The sequence below is a fragment of the Melopsittacus undulatus genome, chromosome 17 (genome assembly GCF_012275295.1).
Source record: "Melopsittacus undulatus isolate bMelUnd1 chromosome 17, bMelUnd1.mat.Z, whole genome shotgun sequence".
NCBI lineage: Eukaryota > Metazoa > Chordata > Aves > Psittaciformes > Psittaculidae > Melopsittacus > Melopsittacus undulatus.
In genome coordinates this window covers 1,609,540-1,636,979 of record NC_047543.1, presented here as the reverse complement: position 1 = coordinate 1,636,979, position 27,440 = coordinate 1,609,540, and the positions used below count along the sequence as shown (strand labels likewise).

Below are 27,440 nucleotides of genomic sequence, written 5' to 3'. Positions count from 1 at the left end.
GCCTTGTTGCCGACGGCAACGGCCCTGTGGGCCGGGGGCGAATACTCAGAGGCGGGCGGGGGGCAGCGTTGCGAAGCCAGGCGTGCGCTGAAGAGGCACAGCACCAGTGCCCCCTCGTGGCTCTTCGGCCCTGGGCGCTGGGGCCCGGAGTTCGGGCGGGCCTGCTCGCCGGGCGGGCCCGGCCGGCTGGGGCCGGAGGGGCCTTGTTGCCCACGGCAACGGCCCTGTGGGCCGGGGCCGAAGAGTGAGGGGCGGGCGGGGGGCAGCGTTGCGAAGCCAGGCGTGCACTGAACAGGCGCAGCACCAGTGCCCCCTCCTGGCCCTCCGGCCCCGTTTTCGGTCCGCGCATGCGCAGTAGCGTTTCGGATCTTGCGCATGCGCAGTGTCGTCTGAGCTGCTTGCATTTGTGGTACAGATGCTTAGGGCATGTACAGATTGAAGCCCACCTGCATGCACTGGTGGCTGGAGACAACACAGTTAATATGCTCCACTGTCTGCCTTCATGGGAGCCCAAAGGCCTGGAGCTGGGTTCAGCAGTCCTGCAGAGCTGTCAGGTAGTGAACTGCTACCACCCTATGCAAAGCACTGTTCACCTGATCCACAGGGCTCTGTGTAAACCAAGCCTGTTTGCAAAGTGGTGTCCCATTTTGCCACTCACTGCCTTCATCACTGAATAGTCATATTCCTTCCTGGTAGTGCAGACACCCTCCTACTCCCCTCTGCATGCAGATCTTCCTATTCACATTCCCTCTACGTAAATGTATTCCATGTGACACTTAGAAAATAGGATGCTAGGGAGCCTCATGGTGTCCTTAGTGGACCTGCTCTTCTCTGTAGTGAAGCTCTGGACAGGTTCAGTATCTCACAGGCCCAATGTAGGCAACTGTCTCCAGCTGCTCTTGCAAATCTCCAGTGCTTGTGCTCAGCCACATTGATTTCCAGAGACCTGCAGGGAATTGTACCCTGTCACCCAGCAGCCCAGATCCTGCACTACTTAAACTTCATCCTCAGGCTCTTTTAGTTCAGCCAGTTCCCCTGCACCAGACTACCATCACTCAGCCTCCCTATGCTTGTGTCTACATTATTTCCACTGGAGCAGCTTCTTCCAAGCCCCTGTGTCCAACCTGGCCTTGAACACTGCCAGGGATGGGGCAGCCACAGCTTCTCTGGGCACCCTGTGCCAGCGCCTCAGCACCCTCACGGGGAAGAGCTTCTGCTCAGTCTCCCCTTGGGCAGGTTCAAGACATTCCCCTTGGCCTGTCCCTACAGGCCCTTGTCCCAAGCCCCTCTCCAGCTTTCCTGCAGCCCCTTTAGGCACTGGAGCTGCTCTCAGGTCTCCACCTGGCCCCACGGCCCATACTCCCCTTATAAGGAAAAAAATGAGATGTGACTTCATTCATTAATTGACTGCCCTTTGGGCACATTTCTTGGCTGCTGTCACATGTTATGGGCTGAGAGGGTGTAGCTGCTGCAGGGCCCACCTCTTCTGCTCCACCGCCTCCTGTAGCCTCCCATAGGCTGAGGCCAGCTCCTCCAGCTCTGCCCCCAGCCCCTGATAGGCTGAGAGCACTGCTCGGAGCTCCTGGCCCCGCTTCTCTGCATCCTCCACAGCCAATGAGATGCTGTGCCTGCGGTAATGTTGTCGTAGTGTCATAAAAGGGGTGAGGTCATCAATAAAGTGGGAGGGGGTGTATGGCACTCACTTGATGCATTGATGGGCAGCTACGGTCAGTGGGGGGTAGGAGGCAAGGAGCAGCCCAAGCTCCTCCAGCCTGCAGAGGGGGCAATGGGGTAACAGAGGCGACATCCCCAAATCACACCTTAAGCCCTTTAGAAGCCCCCCAACCTCCCCAGTCATCCCGCCCCCACCAAGTCCCATTACAAACCCCCCACTTAGAGCCCCATATCTTCCGATAGAGCAGAGGAGATGTGTCCTTCGCTGACCCTGCCCCCTGCAGCACACATGGTAACCCACTGCCTGTAACCCCTATAGTCCCCATAGACCCCCATATACCGTGTCTTGAGCAGCAGTGCCACCCCTTTACTCTCCAGGTAGAACCCGTGCTGCTGGTCAAGCTCCTGCAGGGCTCCAGCACAGCCATCACCAGCCAAAGCTGCCAGCAAGGCCCAGCAGCGGCCCAGCACCTGCACCATAGAGACCCCTGAGCCCCCACAGACCCCCCAACCCCATTTAAATCCTCACAGACCCCACTGAACCCTACAGACCCCATTTAAATAACCATAAACCCATTTAGCCCTGCACAGACCCCCTCCAAACTCCCTTTAATCCCTAGTAGACCCCCAAACCCTATTTAACTGCCCACAGACCCCATTTACGCCCCCACTGATGGCATTTAACCCCCCATAGACCCCCAAACCCCATTTAAATCCCCATAGAGCCTATTGAGCCCATAATAGACCCCATTTAACCCCCAAATAGACCCCCCCGAACCTCATTTGAGCCCCCCAGACCCCTCCAAACCCCTTTAAGCCCTCACTGAACTTCTCATAGAAGAAACCCCACTTAACCCCCACAGACCCCTCCAAACCCTTTCACCCCCCCAGACACCAGGGAATTTCTCATGGACACCCCAAAACTCACTTAGCCCCCCATATATCTCATTTAACTCCCATGAACCTAATTTAACCCCTCCAAAACCACACTGAGCCCCCACAGACCTCAACCTCATTCACCCCCTTTACCCCCACAGAACCCCCTATTCCCCCTCTTGTTCCACCTCTTGGTAGCGCCTGCGCTGGCTCTGCAGCGCCCCCTGCAGGTACTGGCGTCGGCACCGGGCGCGCTGCAGCCGCTGCACCTCCTCCCTCAGAGCCGCACCAAGGCGCAGCACCGCAGGGGGGGGATCCCGCGCCTCAGCCAATGTCGACACCGTCTCCGCCAAAGGCAGCTCTGGGGCGGATTCCCCCGCGTGGTAAATGGAAAGGTCCCGGACCTTGGCAGCCAGGCGGAGCTCCAGCAGGGGAAGCAGCGGTGCAGGGGGTGGCTGCAGACAGAATGGGGGCCATGGGGTGAAATGGGGGTGTAAACGGGGTTTTGAGGCGATTTGGGACAGTTTTGGGTCGTTCTGGGCTCTCACCTCCATTGGGGGCAGTGCCTGGGCCGTGCCCTGCACTCCACAGCGCAGCTCCACTTCCCGGCGAGTCTGCAAATGACCCAAATTGCCCCCACATCACCCCAAAGCCCCCTTATCCACGCCAATTCACACCAAAACCCCCTCTAGGCACCCCCCATATCCCTCATTGTCTCCCATGTGTGGATCACCCCGTGGCTCACGGGGGGCAATATCCCGCGCGGGTCGCACAGCAGCTCCTGCAGCGCCCTCCAGAGCCCGTCCCATTGCAGCCACGTCCTTCTGTGCAGCGCCAGCGTCGCCTTCGCCTGCAGGGGGAGCGCCGGCACTCGAAACAACCCAAAACAGCCCCGAAATACCCCAAAACAATCCCGAACAGCCCCAGAATAGTCCAAAGTTGGACAAAAATGGCGCAAAACAGTCCAAAATTGGACCAAAATAGACCAATAGTACAAAATCATTCCAAAACCATCCCAAAACCGCTCAACCCCCCCGTAATCACCCCAAAAGCCCCCAAATAACCTAAATCATGCCAAAATGACCCTGAGCCCAAACTGACCAAAGCTCCCCCTAAAGCACCCCAAAATCCCCCTAAATCACTATAAACCTCCCCAAAACCTACCCCCCCCCAAAATCCCCCTGTAACGTAAAACCCAAAATGACCCTAAATCACCCCAAATGACGCCCCCCCGGTACCTGCCGCAGCTTCCTCCGCAGGTCCGCAGTGAGCCCGTCCGGCCCCAGCGCCGCACTCAGCCCCTGCAGCAGAGGGCCCAAACCAACTCCCTCGGCGGGGGTGGGGAGCCCAAAGAAGGGCAGGTAGGGCTCCTCCTCCTCTATTGGGGGGCGTTAAGTAATTAATACCCTCATTAACGCTTATTAATGGCTATTAATGGGTATTAATAGCACGCAGGGTACCTGGCAGCAGCTCAGCAGGGTCCAACGCCATCAGCACCCCTCTATGTGCCGGTATTTGGGGGGGGGGGGGGTACCGGTATAGGTGGGGGAGAACCAGTACCTATGTGCTGGGTGGCCCTCCCCAGTGGGAAGTGGGACAGCCCAGGGGTACCCCAAAGGGTCTATTCCCATTGCGGACCACCACAGACCCTCTTTAACCCCCTACAGACCTGCCCACATCCCATTTAACGCTCCATATACCCCCTTTAGCCTCACAGAGGCCCCATTTACCATTCATAGACCCCATTTAACCCCTAAAGGTCCCCCCGACCCCCTTTAACCCCCCATAGACCCCATTTAACCCCCTATAGGTCCCCCCAGATCCCTTTTAAACCTCCATAAAGGGTAACCATAACCTATAACCCCTCATAGACCGCATTTAAACCCCCAGACCACTTTTAAACCCCCATAGACACCCCAGACCCCCTTTACACCGTACAGACCCCATTTAACCCCCTCCAAACCCCCTTTAACCCAATATAGGCCCCCAAACCCCTTCTAACCCACATAGACACCATTTAACACCCCACGAACCCCATTTACCCCCCCTTAAACCCCATTTACCCTCCAGAGACCCTAATTAAGCCCCCACAAAGCCACCCATAGCCCAGCCTTGCCCCCCATTGAACCCCCTCTAAGTCCCGCTCCACTCCTCACCGCCGCGCTCCCGCCGGCAGCAAGCTCCCACCCTCCCTCCCCTCTCCACCAATCCCAGCGCGGCTCTCCACACCCCCTTAACCAATCAGCACTCGCTTCCCTGCGCACGAATCGCGCCGTGCGTCACGTACGTGCTCCCCGTTCCGTCCTCACCCCCCCGGCGCTGTCCACTCCGGAGTCGAATGACCCCTTTAGCAACGACCACGCGTTGGGCACCAACAGTTTTCAGCCCACAAACGGATGTTTTTAGTCCCAAATTGACCGGGTTTAGCTCAAAAACCGGCCATTTTCAGCCCAAAACGGGCAATTTTGGCTCACAAACAGCCATTTTTAGCCCCAAAATGCCAGGCGTTAGCAGTTTTCAGCCCACAAATGGCCAGTTTGGCCGTTTTCACCCCCGCCCCCTACCCCCCCGCCAGTTTTTGTGCTGTTCCTTCACTCATTGCCATCCCATTTGGCCCATAGCACTCCTGCAGTTTGGTGACATTGTCGCAGGAGACGCAGCACCAGCCGTTGGCCCGCACATACTAGATGGAGATGCAGCTGCCAAGCAGGCATTGCGGTGTGTGGCCTGGAAGATGGCACGGCACACCAGGGCACAGCTCCAGCTCCAGGTGGTAACTGCAGTCCAGCACCCATTAGGCATAAGGTGAGCCCGAGCCCACAGAAAAGGTGGTGCCCAGGACGTGTGTGCTGTTGCTGTCCACTTTGTAAAGGCCTAGGGGATAATGAAGGGGAATGGGGTCAATGGTGGACCAAGATGGCCACTGGGGCTGTGGGCACCAGCCCCATAAGGAACAGAGATCCATAACCATGGCCGTCATCCCCATATAACTCAATATCCAAGTCCTTGACCCCATAACCACCAACCCCAACCCATGAACTCCTACCCTATGGTATCCATCACCCCCCTAACCATGACCCCCATAACCACCCCCCCATGATGGTCCTCACCCCATAACCCCCAACCTCATGCCTCAATACCATCAACCCCATGATGTCCACTACCCTCTAACTTCGACCATGTGCCCCGTAACTCCAACCCCGTGATGTCCATCATCCCATGACCATAAGCCCCATCTCTATACAGACTCAATACCCAAGTACCTATGGGGGGATATGGAGGTCTGGAGTCCCTAAATGGGGTCCTATGATGTCTAGTTGGGGGATAGGGGAGGGATTTGGGGCTCTGAAGACCCATTACAGGGTCTGTGGGGGAATCCCCCTATGGGGGGATTAAGGGAGATATGGGGGTCTGGAATCCCTACATGGGAGTCTGAAGACCCATTATGGGGTTCTATAGGGGAATATAGGAGGACATGAGAGGATATGGGGGGTCTGTGGGGAGGTTACTGGGTAAAAAGGGAGGCTTACGAGTGCCTATGGAGGGTTATGGGGAGATATGGGGAACTATGGAGTGTCTGTGGTGGGTTATAGAAGTCTATAGCGTCTCTGTCTCACAGCCCCCCCTCCACCCCCCCCCATGGCTCTCTGTAGGCCTCAGCTCCCCCCAGATAGCTCTTTATGGGCCTCTATGTGGTCTCTATATTCATACCCCCCCTCTATTTTGCCCCTATGGAGTTTCTATGGGGTCTCTATGGATCCCAGCACCCCCAGTGTCTCTCTATGGGTCCCCATGCGTCTCTATGACCCCCTTAGTGCCCGTACCTTGAAGGCCAGGGTGGTGGTGCTTTGAAGCAGGTGGATGCCAGGCCCTAGCAGCAGCAGCGGCGGCAGCTTCCGGTGAAGGAGGACGGCGGTGCCGGCGGGGAGCGCCCGGCCGGGTCCCGGGGCGCTGCGAGCTCCGGGTGGAAGGAACGGGACGGGAGCGGGGCCCCAGCCCGCACCACACCCGCCCGCACCATCTTGAAGCGCAAAATGGAGCCGGGGGAGGCGTGGTGCGACCGTTACCACGGCAACGTGGCCGCTATGATGGGTTAGGGCATGACTCGGAGTTTAAAGAGGGGCTGGGCTAAATATGGAGGAGGCGGGGCTTAACGGAAAGGGGGGCTATTATGGACATGAGGGGCGGGGCTTAGATAAGGGAAGCCACATTTGGAGATGGAGACCGGGCTTAGCAGACTGGAGGAATTACGCAGATGAGGGACGGGGCCTAGCGGGAGGCCACATATGGAGATGAAGGCTGGGCTTACGGAAGTGTGCTATTTCTGGAGATAAGGGACGGGGCTTAGTGGAAGGGGGTTATATATGGAGATGAGGGGAGGGGTTTAGGGAAATGAGTATCATATGTGGAGATAAGGGCGGGGCTTGGCCAAAAGGGGCGTGTTCTATGGCCAGGGGCTGTGTGAGCCGTGGAGGCTTGGGTAGAAATCCAGCAGATTCGGGGTCCTTTCGCCTACGCTGGATCCGGAGGGGGTGCTCCCCACCCTGTAGGTGCTGCCCAGGTGCCATAGGGGAGTATTGCGGAGTGGGGGGGGCTCCTGCGGGGCTGAGCGGCTGTGGGGGGGAAGGGGTTAGAATGGGGGTAGACTGGAGTTATTATGGGATATAATGGGGTTATAATGGACTATAATGGGGTATAATAGGTCTGTGCTGTTGTTACCTAACCACCTGGGAGCTGAGCTGCCGCCGGGGCTGTGGGGTCACTGCAGGTGCAGGCAGGGTTAGGGGTCAGGGTAACCCCCACGTAAGGGAGTGCTGGGGGGGGGGGCTTACCTGTGTGTGCGGGGGATGTGACCCCGATGGGGCGGGGAGTGCTGCTCCTGTGTGGAGCACAGAGGGGTGATGAGTGGCAATGTGGTGCCCCATAGCCTCCCATAGGCTCCCATAGGAAGGGGGTCACCTGCTGCCCCCTCGCCAGGCGGGAGAAAGCTGTGAGGAGAGGAAAGGGGTTAATGCATAAGGGAAGGGGATAGGGGAGTATATAAGGGCTATATGGGAGTGTATAGAGGGTATATCGGGGGGGTTATGTGGTCACCTGAGCTCGACGCAGCTCTGTGTTTTCCCGGCGCAGGGACTCGAGCTCCCTGGGGGGGGGGAATAAGGAGTGAGAGCCCCATAGATGTGGGGCAGACCCACAGCAAGAGAGCGGCACTATAGGGGAGTCAATGGGGGGAGGACCCCACCACGATGGCGGCTATCCATTGGCGTCCATGGCGCTTTAACCTCACCAACATGGCCGCCCCCAGGAGCCCCACTCAAGATGGCGCCTATTCATTGGCGCCAGAGGCACCTCATCAATAATGCCGCCCCCAGATTCGCACTCCCAACATGGCAAACTAGAGCCGCACTCAAGATGGAGCCCACCATGAGGAACTCCCACTACGATGTCTCACGCCGCCTCACCTCTCCTTCACACCCAGCTCCCTCTTCGCCTCCTCCATGGCCGCTCTATGGCGGCGGGCGGTTTGGCGGTGAAAGGACAGCAGCAGCTCCGCCTGAGTGCGCTCGAAGCGCCAGACCTGCGGGGCGGGAGGGAGGAGGAGCCCAAGATGGCACCGCCCTAGCCCACCTTCCTCTTCTCCCATACGCACCTGAGCGATGCTCGCCAAGTGCTTGAGGGCGATGGCGGCGGGGCTCTCGAAGAAGAGCTTCTCCTGCGGGCGCATCTATGGCCATAGAAGGTGAAGGAGGAGGTTTAATGGTGGTTAAAGGGGTTTTAAACGGGTTTAAATGCGTTTAAAGGGAGTTAAAGGGGGGTACGGGACTTGCCTGCGAGGAGATGGGAAGGTGGCTGCAGGCGGCGCTGCACAAGGGGCACGGTCCTGCGGGGATAACGGGTAAAGGGAAGGGATTAATGCGTTTAGGGTGGTTTATGAGGTAAAAGTGGGGGAATTCCCTTCTTTCCGTCAGTTAAAGGTAGTAAAGTACAGGAATTCCCGCTTTTCTGCTGTTTAAAGGGGTTAATGGAAAGGGATGCCCACTTTTCTGCTTGTTTATGAGGTAAAAGACAATTCTTTCCATCAAATAAAGGTGTTAAGGTGAGGGAATACCTTCTTTTTCCAGCATCGAAAGGCATTAAAGTGAAGAAATCCCCTCTTTCCCAATACTTTATGAGGTAAAAGTAAAGGAATACCCTTCTTTTTACTGTTTTATAAGGTAAAAGGGAAGGAATTCCCTCTTTTCCACTATTGAAAGGCCTTAAGGTGAAAGAATTCCTTCTTTTCCATTGCTTTATGAAGTAATGGAATTCCCTCTTTCCCAGTACTTTATGAGGTAAAAGTAATGGGATTTCCTCCTTTCCACTGCTTTATAAGGTAGAAGTGATGGAGTACCCTCTCTCCTACTACCTTATGAGGTAAAAGTGATGGAATTCCTCTTTTCTCCATTTTAATGTGTTAAAGGTATGGAATTCCCTTTTTCCCCACCACTTTATGAGCTAAAAGTGATGCAATTCCCTCTTTCCCAGTATTTTATGAGGTAAAAGTGATTAAATTCTCTCTTCCCCACTGCTTTATAAGGCAAAAGTGAGGTAATTCCCCCTTTTTCCGTCATTTAAAGGCATTAAAGTGGTGAATTCCCTGTCTCGCACCCGCGGCCCCACACGCCGCGCACAGGACGTGCCCGCAGCTAGTGACCGTGAACCGCGCTCCCTCCTGCCGGAAGCACTTGTTGCAATGGAACCAGTCCATGGCGGGGGTGACCCCCTCACGGCTGCCGGCCCCACGCCGCTGCCCGAGCCCGAGCGCACCGGAAGCCACCCGAAGTGGGCGGAGTCGCCCGAGGGTACCCGAGCGCAGCTGAGGCCACCCGGGGAGAGAGGAGCTGAAGCCGTCGGAAGGGTGTGCGGTTCCATACACTTCGAGGTGGGGAAGCGAGGAGCGAGAGCGATGCCGGTGGCACCGGTGCGGAGCTCACTTAGTTTATGGCAAAAAAGCTTCCCGTACAAAGGACTATCAGGTCTTCCCTTTCTCGGGATATCAGGTATACCCCTACTAATGGCTGACTGGTTTATCCCCATAAGGTTAAAGTTAGGTTTAGGTTTATGGCTGGGGACTGTTTATATGGGAAACAGAGCATGGATTGACATGTTGCTGGCAACATGATAGGCGTATCAGGTCTACCTGCATTAGGGGTTTCAGGTGTACCCATTTTATGACTTTCATGTCTACCCATACCAGGGCTGCCAGGTCTACCCTTAATAAGTGCATTTGCAGCTGTGCAACCTTCTCGGCCCAAAACAGCCCCAAAAAGCCCCTTTTCTGCCCTGTTTCACCCTCATTAACCACTGATTCTTGCTTTCAACTGCCAAGTTTTGACCGCTTCCCCCCTTTTTGGCCACAAAAGCCCTTTTATGGCAAAAAAAAGTGCATTTGATGGGAAAAAAGGAGTATTTTGGGAAAAAAAATGCCCCATTTGTGGTAATAAACAGCTAGTTTGGAGAGAAAATGAAACGTTTTGGATGGCAAAGAATAATCATGGTCAAAAGGGGGATTTTGAGGGTGGAAAATAGTAATTTTCAGGTAAAATAACCCAAAATTGGTGATTAAAAAACATTCAGGTTTTAGGAATTAAAGGGGGGAAAATTCATTTGCCAGTGGGGGGTGGGAACCCATCAGGGTGGGGGGTGCACTGGGGAGAGCTCATTCCTCTGTGTTAAGTGGTAGAGCTGCACCCGTGGGCTGTTCCCGGGATGGAAGTATGGGGTGAAGAAGAAAGAGGAGGCTTCTGTCTGCCTTCCTCAGCAGAAGGGGGTGGGGGGGGGAAGAGAGATGTGCTCTGCATGGGTATCCTGCACTTGGAGCAGCTGAGACACGCCTGTAGTGCTTCCAGGCTGACCCTGCTGCATGGCTTTCATATTTCCATGGTCCATAACACCCCAAACCCTGCCTTAGCCAACAGTGCAGGTTGTAGAAGGCCTAAAGACAGTGACTTTCCCTGTACAATGGAACCAAGTTTCAGGAAAACCCTCACACACTAGGACAAAGGAAGGTATCACTTCTCATGCCTGCAGAAAAGAAGTAGTGTTGTAGATGGGCTTTGCACCAGGGCTGTGTCTAAATCCTCACTGGAGCAGGAGGGAGATGATGGTCCCTCCAGCCGTCTTAAGACAGGTGACAGCATCCCAGCCTCATGATTCATGTTGCACTTACCAATAAAACAGGACCATATGTTTCATAAAATTGGTCAGTCTGCACATAGAGAAACCAACCAGTGGTGTCCCCCAGGAACAGGGACCATGCCATTTTGCCCCGCAGGCAGCAGCTGGGAACACAGGCCTGCAGGATGGCTGGAAATGGGCAAAACCACAGCACTGCTGCTTCTGATAGTAAGAAAGGACACTTTCATCATAACTCAGTCCTACAAACTGAGTGGGTGCCACAGTCTGGGAGGAAAGAAGAGGGAGATAAGTCAGCTGGAGGCAGTTCAGCAGAGGAAGGAATCAGGAGCCAGAGCAAAAGCCAACCTGCCAGCAGTATTGCAAAGCAACTGCACTTTGTGGATGCCAGCACCACATGCTCTTTCCCAAGAGGCAGGCAAACACGGGGTTAACTCGAGCAACAGCAAGGGGGAACTCAAAAGGGAACCAGAAAGGGTACTCTTGATAAACAGAAGTGCTTTGTGGGAGGCTGATGGAAAGCTCAAGTTCTGCTACCAAGCAAGCACCTGGTCCCATATGGAGCCTTTCCTGGTGTTATGCTGGCCTTGATGTGACAGAGGGGTTGTGTCTTTATCACAGCAGGGTTAAAATCCTGTCCTCTCCAGCATGATCTTATGTGCCCTCTGCACCAGCCTGCAAGAGCAGGACAGGAATCAGGCCTTTGGTATGCTCCCTTGTAGGGCTGAAGGCTCCATGGAAACCTCTCCTGCCCATGTAGAGTAAACAAGGCTTTAGCTGCAGTAACCACGCACTCTGACATCCAGCCTCAGCTGGGACTTGCTCCCAAACCCCTCTGCTATTTCTGTCCCTCTGTTACATACCTCTGCAGGCAGGCGGCTGCTGTGAGAATTACTGTAGGGGTAAAAGAGCACTTGGACGGTACAGTCAAATGGGGCTTGAAAACGTGTGCTGTCAAAGGGCCTGTACAGGTAGAAGATGCATGGTATGAAGGATAAATATTTAACAAGCCCAGGTTTGAAGTGCACGCAAAAGTACCAGAGTTCCTGCAGATGTTACAGGCAGAGGCCAGAACCACTTTTCCCCAAAATATATTTGGTGTATGCATGGTTTTGGCCTGCAACAACTAAATCAAGTGTGGGGAAAGCTGAAATGAAAGCCACAGAGGCACCTGGAAAACCTGGTGAGTTATTCCTGGTGTGAGAAGAGGTGGCCTAAGAGATGTACCCCAGAGCCCAGAAAAGCGGCTTTTAAACACTGAGGTGTCCAAACTTTTCCCGTGTCCCACTTCTTCTGGTTTTCCAGCATAAGTTGTTTGCCTCAAGCCTCACCTGGAGTGCATAGAGGCTGAGAACTGAAACGTGAACGTGTCCTCCAGCCCACCCTGCCCCCAGCCCTGCTCCTGCTCCCCTCAGCTCTGCCGCACTCACAGCCCTGGTGCTTGGCTTGAGGAGGCTGCAATTAAAGGGAAACCTCATATAACACACTGTAACCTCTGTAGGGAAAACGCCACCACCGGAACAGCCGCCATGAATCACCCAAGGGCCTCTCAGTAGGTGCTCAATTAAGCTCCATGCGCTGACTCCACCGGACAAGGCCCTGGCTGCAAAGCGGCGTGTTCCCAGTGGTCCCGGGCCGTGCCCACTCCCTAGGCCTCCCCAAGCCGGGGGGTCCCGCAGCTCCTGCGCGGAGCCCGTGATACGGTTGGGGGTGAGGTCGGGGGCCGCGGGACCAGCCAGGGAGCGGAGGTACAGGCCGGGCCTGGCCGCGGGACTCGAGAGCTGCAGCAAGTCCCTCCACAGCGCATTCAACCTCTGCCGGGCTCCGTGCGCGGCGCCGCATCCCTATTGGCTGGTGGGAAAAGGGGCTGCCTGTCAGCCAATCAGCGCTTCCCTCATTGGATTCGGCCGGCCCCCTTAGGAAGGAAGGGAGTGAGGGCGAGGACCTCGGCGTAGGACAGAAGGTGGCCCCGCAAGGCTGCGCCAGTGTGTGTGAGCCCTCCCCCAGCCACCGAGCCCCACCCCTGCCTCCCTCGAAGGCCGACGGGAGCTATAGTCCCGGCCCCGGCGCAGCCCGGTCTCCGCGCACCGGTACAGACTACCGATCCCGACATGCCCCACGACCCACCACCCAATCGCGGCGCGCTTTGTTTTGGGGGTGCGGCAGCTGCCGAGGCTCCGTTGCAAGATGGCGGACGACAGTGAGACAGCAGTGAGGCGGCCACCGGCGAGGTGTCCGCGGCCGCCGGCAGAGGAGAACGACCACGAGTACTGCAGCGACTGCGAGAACGAGGCGGAGCACGGCTCCAACCGGGGGTGAGCGGCACCCGGGGCCGCCCTCCGCGGCGGCGCCCGGGCCCATTGAGAAGGGCGGTGCCAGGGAAGTGAGCGGCGCCCCGCGCTGCGGGCCTGCTGATTGGCTGCGAGGCAGCGTCCCGCTCTCCGATTGGTGCAGCTGCCCGTCAGTCTGCCGGGGGGGGTGGGGATCCGCTGGCTTTCATTCATGCCAGTTGTAGGAGTGTGTCTGGAGCCGAGCGGGGTCGGGTTCGGCCGAGGCCTGGACGGGGGCAGCCGGGACGGGGCCGCGACTGCCTCTTCCTTTGGTAGGAATGAGCCTAATCCGCAGCTCTTGTTGTGTTAGGGTGTGTCTCACGTGCCCCCTGGTCCCCAGCACAAGTCCTGTTCCCTTCCTGGCCCTTCCAGCACCACAGTGACACACTGGATGTGTTATCCAGCTCCCGGGAGCCGGAGGCTGCCCTGGAAGAAGCCCGGGTTCCTGCGCACCCATTCTGACCCCATCCTCAAAACAGCTCAGGGTTCTGCAAATCTCAGCTAACGTTGTCTTGTGGTTTGAGGAGTGGGATATGAAATGGTGAGTTAGTAGCAACTAGGCTGGGTGTGAGTGGACATAGCAAGGAAGGGCTTTATCGAGGTAGGGAAGATCTGAAATCCCCAACAAGCACCCCTTTACTTGCTGCTTTATTTGATAAGACACAGAGCTGCCTCCCCATGCCTGTTGGTTTCCTCCTCATTCCTGCTGGCTTTGCATGCAGCAAAAGGGCACGTCGATGTGTGCCTTATGCCACATCATGTGTTTCCAGAGGTTTTGTACCTTGCGCTTCATGCCCCTGAGCCTCACCATGCTCCTCTTCCTGCTCGCCTTGTGCCCCAGCAGCTGCTTTCCCAGCCTTGAAGAGCTCTTCTTCCTCCATCAGCAGCTTTCCAAAGGCAATCTCACCTGCCTAGTAACCAAAGTGAATAAAAGGTCACTCAGGAAATATCACAGAGGGTTTCTTTATGACAGCACAGATGCTTGGTTATGGTGTATGTGCCTCCCGAGTGTGGCACTGTGTCTCAGACTAATAGGTATAGCTGTTCCTGGGGAGATTTTTATTCTGTTTCCCTCTGACATGGTTAGGTTTGTGGAAAGCAGAGCCAAGCAGAGAGGAGACATGGTGCTTAATCACTGTTATTTCCCAGTCCAGAAGTTCAGCCTGTCCTTTGCCAGGAAAAGGTCTGTTCTTGGGCCCTGTTCGTATTGTAGGATCAGTATCACACCTCCTGCAACTTCGAGGAGTTAAAATGCAGTTTCCTGACTGAACTATGGCAAGCATAGACGTGCAACAAGCTAACTGGGCAGCCTGGGAAGTGCCCCAGTAACAAAGAGAGAGTTTGAATCACTCAGGAAATAATGTTGGAAGGGTGGCTGACAGGCACAGTGATCACAAGCACAAGGCAGTGAACCTTCCAAGTGTTCTGGCAAAGCTCCTGTTTCCTCAAAACCTAACGGGGGGGATCCGCTTAGGAGAGAAAAGACCAAGCAATAGGAAATGTGGTGGTTTTCTTTCTCAATGCACATTGGTTCTGTTGATCTCATATGTCATGTTATACTGGAGTGGGGGAGTGTTTCCTGTCACTGTCCCCCAAACAAGGGCAGGGGAAGTGTCTTGAGCTGCCAGGGGGTTGCAGAGCAACATTCTGAGTCCTGCCTCTGCCCAGCTCATGGTGAGAGTTATAGAATCATAGAATAGAATCATAGTTAGGGTTGGAAAGGACCTTAAGATCAAGTGAAACCTCCCTGCCATGGTCAGGGACACCTCACGCTAAACCATGGCACCCAAGGCTCTGTCCAGCCTGGCCTTGAACACTGCCAAGGATGGAGCATTCTCAACTTCCTGGGCAACCCATTCCACCCTTACAGTAAAGTACTCACCACCCTTACAGTAAAGAATTTCTTCCTTATAACCAATCTAAACTTACCCTGTTTATGTTTTAACCTGTTACCCCTTGCCCTATCACTACAGTCCCTAATGAAGAGTCCCTCACCAGCATCCTTATAAGCCCCCTTCAGATACTTGAAGGCTGCTATGAGGTCTCCATGCAGCTTCTCCAGGCTGAACAGCCCCAACTTTCTCAACCTGTCTCCATACAGGAGCTGCTCCAGTCCCCTGATCATCCTCTTGGCCTCCTCTGGACTTGTTCCAACAGTTCCATGTCCTTTTTACATTGAGGGCACCAGAACTGCACACAATGCTCCAAGTGAGGTCTCACGAGAGCAGAGTAGAGGGGCAGGATCACCTCCTTCAACCTGCTGGTCACACTTCTTTTGATGCAGCCCAGAATACAGTTGGCTTCCTGGGCTGCGAGAAACAGTTGCTGGATCTTGGCTCTGAGATTTAAAACATAAAATTATTACTTAGTGAAAACAACACTTCCTTTCCTTTTAAGGCCAGGAAAGAGGAATTGAGCTTCCCCTGCTGCCATTCTGTGTCAGCACAGGGAAGCTGCTACACAGCTCTCTGCTGCAGTGTCCCAAGTTGATTTCCTCTCCCAGAAAGTACAAGCAAATCCCACTTTTGTCACCCTTTGTGCAGAGAAGGCTCCTGTCATGTCTCCAGGTCTGTGGAGGGTTTATTCCTCTTGTAGATAAAGACATTGGAAGAGCAGAGACCAGCATGGGCTCTAGTGTCCCAAGCTGGTGCCGGCCCATGGGGTTTGTCAGCCCACAGGCAGTGGTGAGACCAAGGATTCAAGTGGCCCAGCCCTGTGAAACGTGGCTGTTGTTGGCAAAACCACCCAGGGAAGGTGGGAAGAGTTCAGGGAGGGTTCTGTGGCGTGAACTGAGGTGTTGCTGGATGGAGCATGGGAGGAGAAGGGGCTTTTGTCAGAGGGGCAGCTGTCAGATTTGGCAATCCCTGCTGTCACTTGCACTCAGAAGGGATGTTTCTGGGACATCCGCTGTGCTCTACCATGCAGGATTTAGTTTTAGGTGTTGTAAGGAGCACAGTAATGGCACACTCTGCTTTGGGACCTGTGCTCTGCCATCTGCAGAGCCTCCCTCCCCATCCTGGCCCCCGAGATGATTACCGTTTAAGCACTGCACCCAATTAGAATCATAGAATAGTTAGGGCTGGAAAGGACCTTAAGATCATCCAGTTCCAACCCCCTGCCATGGGCAGGGACACCTCACACTAAACCATGGCACCCAAGGCTCTGTCCAGCCTGGCCTTGAACACTGCCAGGGATGGAGCATTCACAACCTCCCTGGGCAACCCATTCCAGTGCCTCACCACCCTTACAGTAAAGAACTTCTTCCTTATATCCAGTCTAAACCTCTGCTGTTTAAGTTTCAACCCATTACCCCTTGTCCTGTCACTACAGTCCCTAATGAAGAGTCCCTCACCAGCATCCCTGTAGGCCCCCTTCAGATACTGGAAGCTGCTCTGAGGTCTCCACGCAGCTTCTCCAGGCTGAGCAGCCCTAACTTTCTCAGCCTGTCTTCATATGGGAGGTGCTCCAGCCCCTGAGCATCCTCGTGGCCTCCTCTGGACTTGTTCCAACAGTTCCATGTCCTTTTTATGTTGGGGACACCAGAACTGCACACAATACTCCAGGTGAGGTCTCACCAGAGCAGAGCAGAGGGGCAGGATCACCTCCTTCAACCTGCTGGTCACGCTTCCTTTGATGCAGCCCAGGATACGGTTGCTTTCTGGGCTACAAGCGCACACTGAAGCTGGCTCATGTTCATTTTCTCATTGACCAACACCCCCAAGTCCTTCTCTGCAGGGCTGCTCTGGATCTTTTCTCTGCCCAACCTGTAGCTGTGCCTGGGATTGCTCCAACCCAGGTGTAAGACCTTGCACTTGGCATGGTTAAACTTCATGGTTAAACTTCATCAGCCCACCTCACAAGCGTGTCAAGGTCCTTCTGGATGGCATTCCTTCCCTCCAGCTTATCAACAGAACCACACAGCTTGGTGTCATCGGCAAACTTGCTGAGGGTGCACTCATGCAGCATCATGTTGGTGCTGGCCCCCTTTTGGGAGCTAACACAGAGCTCTGGGAGAGATGCTGGGAAGAGGGCACAGCACTGCACCCTCTGTGCACTGAGCATTCACCCTCCTGGAAACTTGGACTGAGAGCAGCAAGCTTGTGTTTTCTTTAAAGAGTAACAGAAACCCTATCAATGTTCTCCAAAAGAAACCTCAGGGCTCTAATGATGTTTCTTTCGTTCCTTAGAGGCTTGAGTCCAGCAAATGACAGTGGAGTCAAAAAGAAGAAAAAAAAACCCAGAAGGAAGAAAGAGAAAGGAGGAGATCAGCCCAACCAGGCTCAGGACCAGCCAGTGAAGGTGACTGACCCCTTCCCAGAGTTGCAGCCCCACACAGCATCCAACCCCATCCTGAACCTCCCCAGTGTAGCTTAGGGCAAGGAAAGAGTCTCCTGATCCTGGTTTTAGGCACTTCGGTGCTCAAAGAACTGAAGTTTTCAAGTGATTGCCTAGCCTGGCTCTATGTGTAGGAATTCCCATCTGTCCAGGAGGTGTTTGTGGAGCCCTCCAGGGTAAACATGGTTGTTGGCTGGATATTCCAGTCCACTCTAGTGAGCAATGAAAGGGTCACACTGGCTCGTCACAGGCAGAGAGCTGCCACTGCCCCTGCTGCCCACATACACCACGGCAAATGTATTCTCCTCCTTCTTGGATGACATCTGATACTGTTGATTTTCTGCCTCATTTTCATAAGAGCAGCAGCCACGTCAGAGCAGGGTTTGTCTCACCCCTCTTGGCTTTGCCTGGTCCTGTCTAGCAGCCAGTGCTTCAGAAAGCAGGCTGGGACACGTAGGGCTTGTCCCTGCCAGGGTGGCATTCTCCTGGCCCTCATCCCCTCTGGTAGGGGACACACAGATCTGCACATCAACAGAAGCTCTTTTCTATCCAGTTCCCAGTTCCCCTCCAGATAGTGATGATATTTTGTCCTCCTGGCTGTGCAGAGCATTAATTTGGGGGTTTGCATTTTCAAACTGAAGTTCTTCAGGAATTAGGGAACAGTTGGGGTTTGGAGCTGCCCACCCTGCCAAGGTCTGTCTGAGGAGGAGGAAAATCTTTCTTCTTGATTCAGCCTCTCCACCTTGTCTTAGTCCACAGGGCCCAGGGACTCCACTGTGGAAGCTGTCATTTGCAGATATGGATCCAGCTTAGGTGGAGGAGGCTGAAGCAGTGAGGGAAAAGCCACCTCAGGAGGCCCAGGTGCTAGGTGTGGGTTGAGCCAGGCAGTCTCTGGCTCATGCAGTGTCAGTCCCTGCATGAGCCAGGGAGTCTCGGGGTGTTAGCCAAGGTGGAGCAAGGAGCTTCGCTCTTGGGGTTTACAGCACCCTCTTAACGGTAGCTTAAAGCATTTTAAGGCAGTTCATCCACCTCCCTTGATCCAGGAGTACCTAGAAATCAGGTCTAGGTGTGTAGCAGGTGGCTGGTGACAGGGTTCATCCATTTTGTAGAGGGTTACAGAAGGATCTAGGATGGGAAGTGAGTCTCCTACCTGCTTTCCCCTTCCTGGCAGTGTCCCTGGGCAGAGTCAGCTCCGCAATCCCCAGAGGAAGAGCTGAAATACAGACCTGGTGGCTCAGCTTACTCATTTTGCCATTCTGTCCTCAGGTGAACTCTTTACCTGCTGAGAGGATCCAGGAGATTCAAAAAGCCATAGAGCTCTTCTCTGTAGGTCAAGGCCCTGCCAAAACCATGGAGGAAGCCAGCAAAAGGAGCTACCAGTTCTGGGACACACAGCCAGTGCCGAAGCTAGGTATGTACAGCCCCTTGCTGGTTTGTGCTCCTTGGGAGAAGCCTTGTGGTCCCCAGGCTGCTCAAAGAAGCCTGAAGTAGCTGGTCTCTGGCCAGAAGGTATGACCCTAGATGGCCTCTCGTTGCTGTCCTGTCTCAGCTTTGAAGGCATCAGTGATGCTTGTCTCCCATTCAGAATCATGGACTCAGCCCTGCCACTGGAAAGCTGTGCATGTGGCTGGGGTGGTTGAGAGGTACAAGGAGACATCTCAGACACCTGATTTGATGCCTCTTATGTTTGGGCATCCCTTCATTTGTATTTAGCCCTTGAATTGGGTCTCCAGAGCCCTCTGTGCCCAAGTTTCAAGTGCAACATTGTTAGCCTTCTTCTTGCCAAGTCATAAGGACTTTGCAGCTGTGCCTTTTCTGAGGGTTGAAGCTTCCAGCAAGGGGTCCTTGGTGTGGAAAGTAGCTCGGCGTGAGACAGGGCCAGTTGCTCAGGGAAGCAGGTCCATATGTTGAGCTGCCACATTTTTTGGTTTTCTGAGCTCACATCAGCCTCTGGCATGGGTAGGTGCTGTGCTGAGCCACAAACCTTGAGAGCATGTGCATGCCCAAGCTGCCATGCACATCTAAAGATGAGAAATCCCTTTGTTTCCTGCCCTCTTTCCCCTGCAAACAGCCTGGCTGTTCTTCCCAGCTCTAGTCTTTGCTCCAGCCCTTTCTCCAGTTTGCTCTTGACACTATCAGCTCCATCAGAAGTGATGTATTGTCCGTACTAGGTGTTGCTCAGGGTGGCAGGACTTGTTGGCAGCTGAGCGCATCTGAAAGGCAGAGGGGAGCCCTGCTGCTGATCTGCTTGGCTGGAAGTTGCTTCTTCCCAGCCTAGTTGGGACAAGTCTGCAGTTCTCCTGAGGTGCCTGGGGTTGCTTTGCTTAGTCTCCTCCAGCAAAATCCATGTAGAGCTCAGGAGAACTAGTAAACGAGCCCAAACCCATAGTTTCTAGTTTTACCCATAGTTTGTCATGGCTTCAAATTGGCTGCTCCTCAGTAATTTCCTTTATAGGGCTTCAAGTCCCTCCTGATGCAAACACAAACTGTGTCTGATTCCCTTTGCATGCTGTCAGCACCAGGCCGAGGCTTTCTTTTGTCTCAAAGGCTGTTTTCTGATAGCAATGGTCTTAGCTTTGTGCTTGGAAAGTCATAGTGAGATGGCATGGGGTTGAGTGAGACAGCAAAACCAGATCTTGCATTAGCCTTTTTTCCCAGAGGATCCTGGGCATGGCAACCATCATTTCTGCCTGGGTAAACTCTGGACAAAAGGTGGAAGATGTCTTCAGGGGAAAGAGAAGCACAAAACAGCATGTTCTTCCATACACCAACTTGCTGTGCTGTGCTCTGACTCAGGAGCATGCTCTGTCACACAGTATTATGTATATCAGGCTAGTGAAGGCTGGGTAACAAAAGTGCCATGGGATTTTGGGGACTGGATTCCAGAGCAGTTCAGCACCTGCTCAAAACAGAGAGGACAGCCAGGGGTGAGCGTTTCTGGAGGGGTATGATAGAGTCAGGTTTTGCTCTGGGCTTTCATCACCTCCACGTTAACTGCAAACCTTTCCAATCCCTTTTTAAGGGGATTCCTGATTCGCACAGCTTGCTTCCCTTCACAGCACTCAAGTGATGCCACTGTGTTGACATCCCCAAGAAAGCCAGTGCTTGAACCAGCATCTCTTGGCTGAATCAGGAGCTTTAGGAGTCAGTGTTTTTTCTAACAAAAGTAATTCTGTTCACTGCAGCACTTCTGTAAGGGCAGTGGGAAGAAAACCCTGACACTTGCCAAATGGCAAGGGCCAGAGCTGGCAGGGAGAGCCACCATCCCATTGGAGCAGGCTCATGGGAAAGTGCTGACTGAGGCTGGGATTGTGGGGATGGGGAAGGGTAAGACATCACATGTGGACCTGGAAGACATAGCTGTGGCTCTGAAGCTCTAATCAGCTCGATCATCTCCTCTCTACTGCCCAGTCTGCTGCAGTGTTGCCCTGGAAGGAGTTTTGATTTTCTGCCCCTGTATCACAACAGATGTGTTACACATCCCAAACTGGGTGGGTGAAATAGCAATTCATGGCTCTCCTCAGCAGGAACCTGGGGTAGGAGACATGAGGCACATTGGTTTCCAGATTGAAGTGTTGTGGAGACTTGGCTTCAAAAGTAGGTGTCTTCATAGCTCCTTGCTCTCACAGGAGAAGTGGTGAACACCCATGGTCCCGTTGAGCCAGACAAAGACAATATCCGTCAGGAGCCATACACTTTGCCTCAGGGCTTCACCTGGGATGCCCTGGACCTTGGAGATAGAGGCGTGGTGAGTACAGGCAGCTTGGCACATGTGTTGGAAGGGCTTCTTCATTGCCCAGTTGGCAGTTCTGTGCTTGGACTGCCAAAGATGGTTTTGGGGACAGGAACGTGTCCTTCACCATACCAGCAACTCCCCAACTCAGTGGTCACATCATCTCCTTGGAGTTAGCTGGGTCTGACTTCTCCCAGTGTGCAAATACCTCTTCCCCATCCCATGTTGGCCTGGTTAGCCTGGTTTCTTCGTGGTGATGTAAGGGTACCTGAAGCCAGGAGTTTTCACTTAGGAAGACCCTCCAGACTGTGACCTACCTCCCTGGGAGATGACCTGTGTCATCCTGTGTGTCCTGCTGCTTACCCAGCTCTGCAATGGCAGGTTCAGGAGCCTGGAGCCAGCAGGCCAGAGCAGGGGACGTGCCAGAAACAGGGACACATCTGCATATGCTACCCATTGCTGTGGCCACAGTAAAAGTGCTCATGGTCCCATCTCAGGGCAGCTGGGGCATGTGGTGGCTGAACAAATGTCTTAACCTGCTTGGTCTCTGCTGCTTCAGCTGAAAGAGCTGTACACGCTGCTGAACGAGAACTACGTGGAGGATGATGACAACATGTTCCGGTTCGATTACTCTCCCGAATTCCTGCTGTGGTGAGTGGCACCATGACCATGGAGCACAGGGGGTTGGATGCTGCTGAGCTTGATCCCAGTGACAGCAGTGGAGCTGCTGTTGCTTTTCCCATCTCACTTGATGAAACCTCCCTTCCCATCTCTCACTGTGTGCTGTGTCCCATGTACACTATGAGAGCTCTCACTCAGCCCTGCCTGCCTCTGGCTTCCTTGAGAGATAGGAGCCTAAACCAGGAACTCTTTTTAACTCTTTGGATTGATCCCTGAGTGTTTGTAAAAATGTCAGTAGCTGAGGAACTTCTCAATGCCCTGGAGCTGTAGGATGAGGGTGGCTGCCAAGTAGTGTTGCTAGGAATAACACTTGGAGACCTGTTGCACCAGAGCTGCTGTTTCCTCAGGGTGTTGGTCAATCGAGGAACATGGATTTCCTCCTATGTCACTAGTGAGAACTGGCTTTGGCCATGGAGTAAAGGAATTGCTCTGGATCCCAGTAGTCACATCACTGCCACCCTCTCATCCTGCCTGCAAACCCACAGCTGCCTTGGGAAGCCTGGACAGGGTGTCCCAGGGCACAATGGGGAGGCAGGAGCAGGTACTCTGAAACCTTTGGGATGTGGCTTCTGAAGCGTGTCTCTTCTCCAGGGCACTGCGTCCTCCAGGCTGGTTGCCCCAGTGGCACTGTGGAGTCAGAGTTGTCTCCAGCAAGAAGCTGGTTGGATTTATCAGTGCGATTCCAGCCACCATCCACATCTATGACACGTGAGTGCTGCTTGGCTGCATTTCTCATTCTGCCCACTGATGGCTTCCTGGGAGCACTGAGGAGGTCTGGCTACATTGTCCTCCCCAACGAAAAGAGACAGACCTATGCTGCCCAACCGTGGGGATGCTTTGCCTCTTGGAGGTGAAGGTGGGGGATATTTAAGATGGGCAGTGAAGTTCTGTGCAAGGACATCTTGTAGTTAGCCACCATGAAGGCTATTTCCTCAACAAGTGAGGTCAGCTTAGAGCTCTGGTTTACATAAATCCTTAATGGCTGGATGGAGAAAACCATGGGTAACAGCTTAAGGGGGAGTTCTCCAAACCCAGCCCTTGCTCCTTGGCCTTCACCAAGGCTTTGACTGCACTTTTTCTTGAAGGTGCTGGAGGAAAATTGCCCAGAGTGTTGGATGGATCCTCCTGGCTCAGGGCAGTGAGGTCTCATGCTCTGCATTGTTTCTTTCCCAAGAGAGAAGAAGATGGTAGAAATAAATTTCCTGTGTGTGCACAAAAAGCTGCGTTCGAAACGGGTGGCACCAGTTCTGATCCGGGAGATCACGCGGCGGGTGCATCTGGAGGGAATCTTCCAGGCTGTTTACACTGCAGGAGTGGTGCTGCCAAAGCCTGTGGGAACCTGCAGGTGAGTAGCTAGGGTTCTCCAAAGAGATTCCTGCCTGCAGACCTTCCCTTACCAAGATATCTTCTGTAGCATGTTTGGGATTCCCCAGGGCAGGAGAGATTGATTCCAGCCCAGGTTTCTCCTCCCCACAACATCCTTCCAGGATTAAGTCCAGTAGCTTTGCTTAAGCTGCTCATATATCACAGGACAGGAGACTTTCTGCAGCACAAGGGCTTCAGTCTGCCCTTGTTTTTCTCTATGGGAGCTGTTAGCCTCTTCACCAATGCTGTGATGTTCTCGCCCTCTCATGGCACCTCTGAGAACCTTGTGGCCACCCTGCTCTCCAGGAACAATTCTCCCACCATGAGTGTGTTTCTGCAGGTATTGGCACCGGTCCCTGAATCCTCGGAAACTCATCGAGGTCAAATTTTCCCACCTGAGCAGGAACATGACTATGCAACGTACCATGAAGCTTTACCGGTTGCCCGAGGTGGGTGCCAGGCAGGGCTGTGAGCTCATGAACTGCTCCTTGCTGAGCAGGGGGTGAGGCTGGGAACTGGAGAGACAAACAGCTCGACTGAGTTCAGGTCTTCTGCCTGGAGAACTGGGGTTTCATTCATGTAGTAAATGATTCTGTCAAGCCATTGCTCTTTATTTAATCTTTATATATTTTTTGCCTGGGTACCTGCATTTTAAGGGCAAATTTTTGCAGCTAGAGGACCCTGTGAGCTTTTTTTGATGGTGAGTCATATCCTGTCCTGCTGGTAAAACAAGAATGCAGATATGACAGCCTTCACCTGTCCAAACACAGCCTTGGAGTGACCATGCACTGGGTTAGTCCCTCATTCTTCAGTCAAACTGATTGGTTCTGTCACTGCAGTTGTCCTGCCTAGGAAGTTCCCAGCTGGATATGAGAGAAAAGCCAAACAAAGCATTAAAATTGCCACCACCTTCCCTGACCTTGTTGCCTTCATTTTGTTGGTCAAAGCTGCTTGTTGCAGTTGGAGGGTGCTGCTTCAGTGCTGGGCATCACATGGCTCCTGTCTCCTGCCTCCTTCCACAGCAGAGGCACCAGCTGCTGGGTTGTAGCTACTGGGTTTTGCATAGAAACCCAAACCCTGAAGCAGTCTGTGCTGCTTGAGCTGGCCTTTGCTGAGAAACCTGAATCATACAGTAGAAATTGAGACCAACTGGAAATAACTTCAGATGGTTCCTTACAGTGCCTGGGGCACATCTCCCAGCTATCCCTGCTGCAAGCGGGACCAGAAACCCGGAGGGAAGCAGAGATCTTGAGTTGTTACCTGGTAGGAGGCCACTTCCAGTGGGACTTGACCTGGCACGTGGGGCTTGGGGACCTGCTGTGCTTCTCTGTGGTCTCTGTGCCAGTGTCATGGCTGGTCACATCCATCCTGCCAGGCAAGCAAGGCTTGGGGACAGGAATGCTGGGGTTTGGGACAGAAAATGGGCTGATCTAAGCAGATATCATCTCTATGCTGCTTGTCAGAGAGCCCTTGGGTGATAAAAGTCACAGTGCAAGCAGCTCAAAGGCTTTCTCCTGCTTTCTGTAGACACCCAAGACTTCTGGATTGCGGCCAATGGAGCACAAAGATATCTCTGCAGTGCACAAGCTCTTGACCAAGTACTTGAAGCAGTTCCACCTGACACCTGTCATGAGCCGAGAGGAGGTGGAACACTGGTTCTTACCTCAGGAGAACATCATTGACACCTTTGTGGTGGAGGTGAGGGGGCAGGAGCAAGATTGAGGGTGTTTTCTTCAGTTTCTGCCTCCTCTGGAAGAGGCTGCCCCAGTCAGTGAGATCCTCTTCCAGGCTGGGAGGTTTGAGCTGCTGGAGAATGGTACCTCCATCCTGGGCTGCCCAAGAGTCTCCTCACAGGGAGCCCACACGTCACTCAGACTGGCAAAGCCTCTCTGAGGCTCAGGCTGGGCTTTATCCTGGCTCTGATGTGTTGCGGTGTCACTTCTGATTTCCAGAGCACCCCAGGGGAGGTGACCGACTTTCTGAGCTTCTACACGCTGCCCTCCACCATCATGAACCACCCGACCCACAAGAGCCTGAAAGCTGCTTACTCCTTCTACAATGTTCACACAAAGACGCCTCTCCTCGACCTCATGAGTGATGCTCTCATCCTTGCCAAGTCGGTGAGTGATGGCTCATCTGGCTCTTTTTGGGGTGGCCATGGGGCAAGGCTTATACCCAGGGCTATCTAAACCCAAATCCCAAAGGATCTGCCACCCAGGAGAGGGATGCTGGGGTAGCCTGAACCTTCCAGCTAGTGGTGAGCTGAGCTCAGGGTATCTACTCATTTCTTACAGCAAATGATATTGCTGTACCTCCACAGCACTTGAATTGAGGGTGGAATGCTAAATTGTGTCTTGGTGGCCTCAGTCCCTTGTTCTGGGGGTACAAAGCTGGACAGGAGAGTGGTCAGGTAGCTCATGGATGGGAGGAATTCATCTGTGTAAGCAGGAGGAACTGATGGCTTTGTGTCTTGCCTTTGTTAATCTTTTCTTGCAGAAGGGATTCGACGTCTTCAATGCACTGGATCTCATGGAAAACAAAACCTTTCTGGAGAAGCTGAAGTTTGGGATTGGGGACGGGAACCTGCAGTATTACCTGTACAATTGGAAGTGTCCCAGCATGGCACCAGAGAAGGTCAGTGCCTTGGGATGGTGGAGTCCTCCAGCCCAGCCAGTGCACAAGAAACCCCTGCTCTAGAGAGAACAAATGGGTGTGATAGCTGTTGAGTCAGTGTTAGCAGGACCCTGTGCTGGTGAGGAGCTATACTTACAGTATGTGCAAAAGGGCTGCCTGTGGCTCCAGCAGATCGGAGCTCAGGACCAGCCACCAGTATGTCCTGTCATGCAGCAGCCGGAGAGCACCCAGCAGTGGTGGCTGCCTGTAGAGCAACCTGGCCTGACACCAGGCTCTTGAGAAGCAGCTTCTCCCAAATCTGTGGCTGTTAGCTTAGAAACAACCTTGGCTGGTAAATCAAGGCTGTCTTGCAGACTGCTGGAGATTGTCACACCCCAAATATCAGTCATCTCCCAGCTGGAGTTGGGCAGGGTACGAGTGCCCATTTGGCCACAAGTCCAGGTCTTTCGCTGCTTTCAAATCGTACAATCCCAGACTAGTTTGGGTTGGAAGGGACCTTAGAGCTCCTCCAGCTCCAACCCCTGCCAGGGGCAGGTACCCCTTCCACTGGAGCAGCTTGCTCCAAGCCCCTGTGTCCAACCTGGCCTTGAGCACTGCCAGGGATGGGGCAGCCACAGCTTCTCTGGGCACCCTGTGCCAGCGCCTCAGCACCCTCACAGCGAAGAGCTTCTGCCTAAGAGCTCAGCTCAGTCTCTCCTCGGGCAGGTTAAAGCCATTCCTGCCTTGCCCAAAACCTGTCTCTTGTAGCCCCTTTAGGGGCTGGGAGCTGCTCTAAGGTCTCCCCATAAGGAGCCTTCTCTTCTCCAGCCCAGCTCTCTCAGCCTGTCTCCAGAGCAGAGCTGCTCCAGCCCTCGCAGCATCTGTGACCTCTTCTGGACTTGCTTCAACAGCTTCACGTCCCTCTTGTGTTGCTGCCCCATAGCTGGATCAGGACTGCGGGGGGGGGGGGGGATCTCCCTAGAGCACAGCAGAGAGGGAGAATCCCCTCCTTTGACCTGCTGTTCTGTGAGTGCAGCTCAGCATAATATTCCAAACTTGGAGAAACCCACATGGGCAACACTGAGCCCTCCCAGCCAGGGCCTGTGAGCTGTGTCAATGTGGGGCAGAGGACACTGGTGCTGGAGCACATCCTGACCTCCCATTTCCATTGGCTCCCCAGGTCGGATTGGTGTTGCAGTAGGTGAGCCCTGGCCAGGAGAGTGCGGCGCTGCCAAGAAGCCAGGCCCAGCGGCCTCATCCTTTCTGCTGGAGCCAGACCCACACCAGGAGCGGTGGCACTGACCCCATCACCTACTGCCTGGAGTCACTGTCCTGCCGGCACCAGCCATCTTCTTTGTGTTGATTTAATTGCATCCTTGTAAAGACATGATCAAAGGAATGTAACTGCTGAAACTAGCTCATGATTGGCGTATAATGGAGTTAACGGGTGAATAATAAAAGTATATATTATAGATATTTTAAATCTTTCCTGTTCCCAACTGCCATGAGTTGCATTCATCTGCTGAAGGCCACCTCTGGTGTGCTGCACCATGACTTTTCTCCATCAAGGTAGACACTTGGTGCACTGAGTGGCTAGAGCGCTAGAGGATGCAGTGGCCGGGCTTCCTGGAGGGGGCTTTGAGCTCTTTTGGCTGTTT

General features: G+C 54.0%; 3 protein-coding genes across 8 annotated transcripts; 1 reads left to right on the top strand and 2 right to left on the bottom strand.

The window, feature by feature from the left end:
* Positions 1–1,395: 1,395 nt before the first annotated feature.
* On the bottom strand, positions 1,396–4,716 carry HAUS4 (HAUS augmin like complex subunit 4). 2 transcript variants are annotated; one of them, XM_031042392.2, is made up of 9 exons: positions 4,707–4,716; positions 4,011–4,051; positions 3,789–3,928; positions 3,296–3,400; positions 3,099–3,164; positions 2,739–3,005; positions 2,015–2,145; positions 1,704–1,772; positions 1,396–1,628 (listed from the first exon to the last, which is right to left on the bottom strand). In XM_031042392.2, the coding sequence occupies exons 2-9, from the start codon at positions 4,039–4,041 to the stop codon at positions 1,445–1,447; spliced, it is 993 nt and encodes a 330-aa protein (XP_030898252.1). In that variant the 5' UTR covers positions 4,042–4,051; positions 4,707–4,716; the 3' UTR covers positions 1,396–1,444. The 2 variants fall into 2 exon arrangements, with proteins under 2 accessions (XP_030898252.1, XP_030898254.2); XM_031042394.2 differs by lacking the exon at positions 4,707–4,716 and having other exon boundaries at positions 1,487–1,628; positions 2,015–2,162; positions 4,011–4,302.
* A 212-nt stretch (positions 4,717–4,928) lies between these two features.
* RNF212B (ring finger protein 212B) lies at positions 4,929–9,300 on the bottom strand. Of its 5 annotated transcripts, XM_034070185.1 has the most exons (10): positions 9,199–9,300; positions 8,379–8,431; positions 8,201–8,275; positions 8,013–8,128; positions 7,645–7,693; positions 7,510–7,538; positions 7,383–7,429; positions 7,270–7,312; positions 6,375–7,163; positions 4,929–5,424 (listed from the first exon to the last, which is right to left on the bottom strand). In XM_034070185.1, exons 1-9 carry the CDS (start codon positions 9,296–9,298, stop codon positions 6,995–6,997), a joined length of 681 nt encoding a protein of 226 aa, XP_033926076.1. In that variant the 5' UTR covers positions 9,299–9,300; the 3' UTR covers positions 4,929–5,424; positions 6,375–6,994. The 5 variants fall into 5 exon arrangements, 1 of the variants encoding a protein (XP_033926076.1); XR_004550362.1 differs by lacking the exons at positions 7,270–7,312; positions 8,201–8,275; positions 8,379–8,431; positions 9,199–9,300 and having other exon boundaries at positions 7,383–7,538; positions 8,013–8,152; XR_004550361.1 differs by lacking the exons at positions 7,645–7,693; positions 8,201–8,275; positions 8,379–8,431; positions 9,199–9,300 and having other exon boundaries at positions 6,375–7,312; positions 8,013–8,152.
* Positions 9,301–12,853: 3,553 nt separating this feature from the next.
* NMT1 (N-myristoyltransferase 1) lies at positions 12,854–27,265 on the top strand. The gene is made up of 12 exons (XM_005141608.4): positions 12,854–13,040; positions 17,243–17,354; positions 18,657–18,801; positions 21,020–21,138; positions 21,683–21,774; positions 22,396–22,512; positions 22,979–23,149; positions 23,510–23,618; positions 24,697–24,867; positions 25,122–25,289; positions 25,666–25,803; positions 26,963–27,265. The coding sequence occupies exons 1-12, from the start codon at positions 12,913–12,915 to the stop codon at positions 26,981–26,983; spliced, it is 1,491 nt and encodes a 496-aa protein (XP_005141665.1). The 5' UTR covers positions 12,854–12,912; the 3' UTR covers positions 26,984–27,265.
* The last annotated feature ends 175 nt before the right edge of the window (positions 27,266–27,440 follow it).

What these genes read in the sequence shown, in the direction of transcription:
- RNF212B (XM_034070185.1), bottom strand. Translation starts at nt 9,298, where the DNA reads ATGGACTGGTTCCATTGCAACAAGTGCTTCCGGCAGGAGGGAGCGCGG. An exon ending in CGCGGCGTGTGGGGCCGCGG is followed by an intron (nt 8,432 to 9,198) that starts GTGCGAGACAGG and finishes TTATCCCCGCAG; the next exon opens with GACCGTGCCCCTTGTGCAGC. An exon ending in CAGAGCTGCGTCGAGCTCAG is followed by an intron (nt 7,539 to 7,644) that starts GTGACCACATAA and finishes CTCTCCTCACAG; the next exon opens with CTTTCTCCCGCCTGGCGAGG.
- HAUS4 (XM_031042392.2), bottom strand. Translation starts at nt 4,041, where the DNA reads ATGGCGTTGGACCCTGCTGAGCTGCTGCCAG. An exon ending in AGGCACTGCCCCCAATGGAG is followed by an intron (nt 3,006 to 3,098) that starts GTGAGAGCCCAG and finishes TTCTGTCTGCAG; the next exon opens with CCACCCCCTGCACCGCTGCT. An exon ending in GCTGCCCATCAATGCATCAA is followed by an intron (nt 1,629 to 1,703) that starts GTGAGTGCCATA and finishes ACATTACCGCAG; the next exon opens with GCACAGCATCTCATTGGCTG.
- NMT1 (XM_005141608.4), top strand. Translation starts at nt 12,913, where the DNA reads ATGGCGGACGACAGTGAGACAGCAGTGAGGCGGCCACCGGCGAGGTGT. An exon ending in CTCAGGACCAGCCAGTGAAG is followed by an intron (nt 17,355 to 18,656) that starts GTGACTGACCCC and finishes TTCTGTCCTCAG; the next exon opens with GTGAACTCTTTACCTGCTGA. An exon ending in TCTCCCGAATTCCTGCTGTG is followed by an intron (nt 21,775 to 22,395) that starts GTGAGTGGCACC and finishes TCTCTTCTCCAG; the next exon opens with GGCACTGCGTCCTCCAGGCT.